We start from the raw sequence: 7,073 nt of genomic DNA, 5'->3' as shown, positions 1-7,073 counted from the left end.
ACATTTAGGCTCCTGTTTAATGGAAATTAGGAAGTACAATACGTGTAATTTGCGCGGGAAGGAGCGCGCTGATTGCGCTTCTGATGACTCACTTTTGAGGGTTTCTAGAAAATAAATGTGATGGCTTAAAAATATGAGAGTAACTGTTTTAGATGCTTCGAACATTGTAGATTCGCCCTGGACAAACAAAATAGTTAGTATGACAAAGTGAAAATTTGGAATATGTCCACCTTTTTCGAGATCTGCCGCACTGTGGGGCGGTGCCGGGTCTTTCCTGGCTCGTTAATCCCTTTTGAGTACTCGGCGGCGCGCGCGCTGCTCTGACAGTGGTTGACACGGAGATGCGCAGTCGGTTCTGCGCATGTCAGATCCACCAATGAGAGCGCTTGCGACCACCTATCTACATTACACCTTAAGTGGAGGGGGAGGGGCGAGTAACCGGCAGCGCCATGCGCGGGTGCTACTAGCACTACGCGTCGTGGCGCAGACAGATCCATCGCGCAGGGGCACATAAGGGAAGCGGACATGTGTGCAGTTATTTCCCGGACGGACAAAGAGTAATTTTGTTAAGTTTTGTTTAAGGTCCGTGCGTGCTTGTCAAGCATTTGCGCAGAGCCCTCTCCGGATGACATCACAGATGACTGGCTGGAGACTCTTAACAAGTTCCTCGAACCATTTGACTATGATGGCAAAAGGGAGGCAAGTAGTTCCGTCACTGTGAAGAAATGGCCTGAGCTCCTCCAGTACTCAGAAATCTGCACTTGACATTGACAGACCCTGTATCGCACAGCTGAAGGAGACAATGGTGGAGGAGCTTGGTATGCTCAACATTGTTCTCCCTCTGCGCAAGTGCAAGAAGCTGAATAACCAACTGCGGAATACCGGTCTTGACAAGAGGATCCTAGGCCTCATCCAGGAGTTTGAGGTTCGCTGGAACACGGACCTGGATTTGTTGAAATCGATTGACAACAACTGGATACAGGTAAGCACCCTGTGGAAGTTTAAACGTTTCTGTTTCACGTGTCTCCTGTTGTAAGAGGCTCCAGTGTTACGGGTTCAAAAAACCCCTACCCCTATGTCAAACGCTCGTGGGCGTAGGGGTAGGCAAACCCGGAACACTGGAGCGTAATACAAGAAACAGTCTGTGCACTGTGCCTACAACTGTGTCTTCTCATTCTTTGCAGATCAATGAAGCCCTTCCCGACGGTGATCCAAACAAGCTAACCGCCTCGCTAACCGCCGAGGAACGTGACCGCATCCAACTGCTAATTAAATTCTGGACCCCATTTAAAGGAAAGACTTTAAAGTTAGAGGGTGAGGATTACCCTACTCTTCCTCTTGCGTGCCTCAACATAACGCGACTGAAGGAAGAAGCATATCGATAAACCTCTGCAACTTCCAGACTTCAGGTAGTGTCGTGGAATTCACCAAGCATTTAGCGCAACAATATTTGAAACGTAACACATGTGCCGTTTTTAGCCCGCCCTTCTGCTTTTAAAATAGGTAGATGTACGCCAGACCACGTCTCGCGTAAACAGGCTACGCGATATCTCACGAAACACTGATACGCTGCGACGCGCCTGGCAAACATCTACCTAGGCCTGCGGCGCTGGCACCCGAGTCGGGCAAAAGCAGGGCAAAAGGCAGAGTCGTAGATAGGCCTTTGGCTCCAAAGGATGCAAATTTGACCCCCGGGATTTTATGTTCATGAGTTGCCCCATCAGAGGCCTTCAAATATCTGAGAAACAACATTAAAATGGTTTGGGGTCATTTTCGTGTTGAAAACGCTCTCTTGCGACTAAACGGTTAGAGATAGAGCCAAACGGACAAACTTTTGGCCGTAAGGATTCTACTTTGGCGAGTTATTGGCGAGAAAGATGTTGAAAAAAAAAGAAGTAATATTTCGGGTTTTTTGTTTTTGATTTTTTTGACAGGTCAACTTTTAAACTAGAAGGCTCAAAATCAATACAGTTCTTGCTTTTTATGCTACAAAGCTACACTAAAAATTTCAGGTACCTAGCTCAAACCGTTCTCGAGTTATCGTGTTTCCAGACAGACACACAGACAGACACGAAACTTTTTGATCATCACTGGAGTAATAGGCTTCGCTATCGCTCAGCCAAAAAGCATTAAAGCGGGCTTATGCAACCGCTCTCGTGTCCGTCCGTCCGTCGTCCGTGTAAGAGGAAGGAGATGAGCTAGAGGTCTGCAAATTTCAGGGTATCTTAGGGGTCACTCCTGGACAAGGAAACGCCTGGTGCAAATCCTGGCAACCACCCCTAAGGGGGTGAAAGGGGATAACAAAGAAATAGGGGTTGGTCCAAAAAGTAGAAAATCAATTTTTATGGTCTAAGAGGTAACTCCTGAAAGTAGAACCCTTTGGGCTAAAATTTCGTCCGTTTGCCTCTATCTTGCACCGTTTGGGCGTTAGAGTGTTTTTTTAGACGAAAATACGGTGAAAATGACTACGTTGCACATTAAGGCCTTACATCACAGTTAAGCCCCTAGCTTTAAACTAGTTGTTTCTGGTTATTTTTATGAGTTAAAACGAGTCAGGTGATCAAAAGTAGGTAATAATTGTGTAGGTTGGTTCCTTTTTAAACAAATCATACAAAAAATAAGTTCCGGAAACTTTCGGTTTGTAAAGGAACGACAGTTTTCATACTTGAGTCATTTTTCCCAATTATCACTTAACGCGCAAGATTTCAGAAGCTAGGATAATGATAAAACATTTCCGTAACTTCTCAAATATTAGGAAGACATGTCATTTAGGGCTGAACCAATGAAAACAGTAGTAAATTTAAAACAAGAAAATAATTTTGGAACATTTGTAGACATTAATAACATTTTTGAAAATATACTCCAAAATTATTTTCTTGTTTTAAATAATAATTTTCTGCTGTTTTCATTGGTTCAGCCCTAAATGACATGTCTTCCAAATATTTGAGAAGTTACGGAAAGGTTTTATCATTATCCTAGCTTCTGAAATCTTGCGCGTTAAGTGATAATTAGGAAAAATGACTCAAGTATGAAAACTGTCGTTCCTTTACAAACCCGAAGTTTCCAGAACTTATTTTATGTATGATTTGTTTAAAAAGGAACCTACCTACAGAATTATTACCTAGTTTTGATCACCTGACTCATTTTAACTCTAAAAAATAACCAGAAACAACAAGTTTAAAGCTAGGTGCTTGACTGTGATGTAAGGCCTTAAGACGTACAAGGAGGCGTCAAATCGTGAAATGTCAGAGGAAGTACCCGCCCAAAACAGCACATTCTAAGTGAGGTACCACCCTCCGATCTACCGTATCTTTAACCGTTTAGGAGCTAGAGGTGGATATATTGAAAACAATTGCAAAAAGTCAAGTTTAAAGTGTGTTTGACAAACAATATGCAAACTACAATATACAATCTGCGTGGGTTCCTTTATTTTTTTGAATTCTTAAGCAAAGCAGAAGGGTGGGGTGTAGTCACAGTGTTGCCCCGTTACAGTCTTTCGTCATGTCCAAGGAGCAAATTTCTAGGGCCGCAGGCCCCCCGCTGGACGCTTTAGTTTATTTAAATATGCAAAGTGATTTACCGGTCACATTATTTATTTGGCGAGACAGAAATGGTCGGGCCAAAGGCCCGACCATCGCCAAAGCCCGACCATCGCCACCGGTACGCCAAGCAGGTCCGGCCCCTTGCCGAACGGAGTTGCCGGCGCAGCGAAGTGGTGCTGGCAACTCCTTTCGGCGGAGGGGCGGTCCTGCTTGTTTTTTGTAGTGAGGATTTTATGGAGGAGTTACTGCTTGAGGAGGAGGCAGATTACCAGCGTCTCCGTTGTAAAACGAAGAAGATGCTGAATAGCACTCCTCAGAAGTGACCAACAAGATAGCCCACTTCCTTCACCTGAAGTACCGGGAGCTCCTCGTCCTCAGCCCAGATGAACGCGAAGAGTTAAGAATCGAACGGAAGTGGAATGGTTTGGGAGCGGGGGGGCAATGAAATTCTCAAGAAAGCAATGTTCTGCAAGAGAATCAATGGTCGTTTGATTCTCTGAATGGTACTGAAGTGACTCTTGCAGACCCACTGCTGGACAGCTACAAGTTTGCGCTGACACCCTCTTCCCGACACCTGGATCAGTGGACAGAAATGTACAATGAAATGTATAACTATGAGTACATTGGATCACAAATCTGACGTTTATCACAAATTGGCGACTCACCCTGCGGGCCCTGGCAACTCTCTGGACAGACCTTCAGGCTGAGGGTCGCGACCACTTTCTAGTTGGCGAAATTATCGGCGATTGTATTGAAAATTATTACTGCAGGAGAAGGTGTGCAGGTGGCTGCAAAAAAAATCTAATCCATGACTTCCCCGCTGCCTTTGCAACTTGTCAGAGACCTCTCTTCTGCCTTCAAAGTGAAAGGGAAGAACTGCCAGGATGACCAGTCTCTCACTTTCATAAATCTGAATGTATTACTTGAACTAGCCGAACAACAACCTGCAACAAGAAGAGAGACTGGTATCCTGGGCAGCCAGCACAGCCAGGAGCAAGAGGTAGAAGAGGAAGTGGAAGAGGAAGGGATGGAGGAGGAAGAGGAGGAAGGACATGGAGAGGAAGAAAAGTGGGAGGCAGATTCCACGCCACTCCCACTTTTTACCTGTGATGTGAGCTTCGCACAGCGTATGAAGGATAAGTTGGAAGTGTTGGTGCCCACGTTGCAGCTCCAATCGTGGCGGCATACATGGAGAAGTGGAAGTGCGAAGACCGCAGCAAAATCCTCCAAAGTGAAGCTCAGTTTCCTCTCCATGTACTGTCAACAATAATAGCATCAAGTGTAGCATTAAATCAAAAAGTTCCATCTCAAGTCATCAATAAAATCACCACAACCACCAAGCAAAATAGTAATACAAGGCATGATAGTAGAACCAGAAATCATTTCCAAATTCATTACTCATCTCTAAAACTTCCCTAAAATGGTCACTTTTGAGCTGTGCCAGAACCACCACGAAAACAAACACAAATTATTGGCTGAGCGATTAGCGAAGCCCATTACTCCACTGACCGAAAAAGTTTCATTCTGTTTGTGGGTTTGTTTGTTTGTCTGTCCGCACGATAACTCGAGAATGGATTGAGATAGCGATCTGGGAATTTCAGGGTCATTTTGTATCATAAAAAGACAGACCGAGTTCGAAGATGAGCATTCTAGCTCAAAAATTGGCTTTATAAAAAAAAGAAAAACTACAGGTCGCAAAATGAATTTTTATCAAATATTTTTTTACGGGTTCCTAAGGGGTAACTCGTCAAAAAAGAGCCCTACGAACGTAAATTTCGTCCGTTTGGCTCTATCTCGTGCCGTTTAGGTGCTAGGGGGCATTTCTTGACAGAACTGAACGAAATGGTCAATTAAATCGTTGAAAAGACTTCATTTCGAAAAATTGTATATGCACTCCTATTACCCCGTCTCGGGTGTCAGCGCCGCAGGCCTAGCTAAATGTGCGCCAGGCGCGTCGCAGCGTAACAGTGTTTCGTGAGATATCGCGAAGCCTGTTACGCAAGACGTGGTCTGGCGTACGTATAGCTAGTTAAAATCAATCTCAATCAAAGCTTTAAATGTGTTGCTGGCTTTAAATCAAGAGTACCGGGAGAGAGGAAAAAAATAGGTAAGAAAAATGTGAGAAGCTACAAATGGACAGCAACCTGTGATGTTTGTTGTGTTTCTGCACCTCTGTGTATGTGAGTGCTTTTGAAGAATATTGTTGGCTGAGCGATTAGCGAAGCCCATTACTCCACTGACCGGAAAAGTTTCATTCTGCTTGTCTGTTTGTTTGTTTATCTGTCTGTCTGTCCGCACGATAACTCGAGAAAGAATTGAGAGAGCGATCTGGGAATTTTACGGTCGTTTTGTATCATAAAAAGATAGATCGAGTTCAAAGATGAGCATTCTAGCTCGAAAATTGGATTTTTTAAAAATCGAAAACCACAGGTCCCTAAAATGACATTTTTAAAAAATATTCTTTACAGTTTCCTAAGGGGTAACTTATCATAGTAGAGACCTTTGAGCGAAAATTTCGTCCATTTGGGTCTATCTTTAACCGTTTAGGCACCAGAGGGAGTTGTCTACACAAAAATGACCGCAAAACATTTTTAGGTTTTTTCTCAGATGTTTGTTGGTCTGTGGTAGGGTAACTCTTAAAAATAAAACCCCGGAGAACAAAATTTGTGACTTTTGGGGCCGAGTGCCTAGCCTACTCACGACTTTGGCCCGACTCGGGTATCAGCGCCGCAGGCCTAGCTATATGTGTGCCAGGCGCGTCGCAGCGTAACAGTGTTTCGTGAGATATCGCGAAGCCTGTTACGCGAGCCGTGATCTGGCGTACGTATAGCTAGTTACGCTCGCGCGGAGACCAGGGATTTGTCATTGTTAGTGTGGCCCTACCCGCTCCTGACCTGTCGCCCTTTGAGTGCGCGTTTGCAGATGATATTCTGGTCCTCTCCCCGCGGTTCCAGGACCTGGAGGACTTCATGGGGGCCTTTCTGCCTGCTGCGCGCGAGGTCGGCCTGAGTCTCTACCTGGCGAAGTGTGAATATCTGACACGCATGCCTGGGCAGGTCCTTCACGGACACCCACGGCCTGTCCGCCTTGCCGGGTATGAGGTGCCGCAGGTCCAATCGTTGGTCTTTCTTGGGGCGCTAATCACGGACCAGCTGGACCGCACGGAGGTCGGGCGCCGTTGCCCGTCATCTAGGCATAACGGTGCAGCGGGCGGGTGGTGGCGGCTGTTCAGCCTGTCCTGCTGCGCAATCCGCTTCCTCCCTCGGTGGTTGCTCGAATCTACTTGATGGTCATCTTGTCTTCACTCAGCTACGAACAGGCTACGTCGGCGTCGGTCTCGGTGGCAAGAGGTATCGTGCGCCGCAGGGCTTGCATCATGTCCGGGGCGTTGATGGCGACTGCGCGGCGGCAGGGTGTCTGGCGGGCCTCGGTCCCGGCGGCGGGGCGCGGGGCGCGCGTCCGGTTCTGGGGTCACATCATGCGGCGGGCGGGGGATTGCTCTGCAGGCTGCGGGCCTGCGGTCCTCGGGGG

At 46.3% G+C, this 7,073-nt stretch overlaps 1 protein-coding gene across 1 annotated transcript in view; it reads left to right on the top strand.

Annotated features, from left to right (window-relative positions):
* The first annotated feature begins 802 nt into the window (after nucleotides 1–802).
* The window catches only part of LOC113214130 (uncharacterized), a 15,964-nt gene continuing 9,693 nt past the window's right edge, over nucleotides 803–7,073 (top strand). The window contains exons 1-3 of the mRNA XM_052274004.1: nucleotides 803–982; nucleotides 1,185–1,248; nucleotides 1,320–1,409. Coding sequence (XP_052129964.1) covers nucleotides 803–982; nucleotides 1,185–1,248; nucleotides 1,320–1,409 — 334 coding nt within the window. The remainder of the gene's footprint in view (nucleotides 983–1,184; nucleotides 1,249–1,319; nucleotides 1,410–7,073) is intronic.

This window comes from Frankliniella occidentalis, unplaced genomic scaffold (assembly GCF_000697945.3).
Source record: "Frankliniella occidentalis isolate FOCC.00 unplaced genomic scaffold, Focc_3.1 Scaffold325, whole genome shotgun sequence".
Taxonomy (NCBI): Eukaryota; Metazoa; Arthropoda; class Insecta; order Thysanoptera; family Thripidae; genus Frankliniella; species Frankliniella occidentalis.
This window is presented reverse-complemented; position numbering and strand designations above follow the sequence as displayed.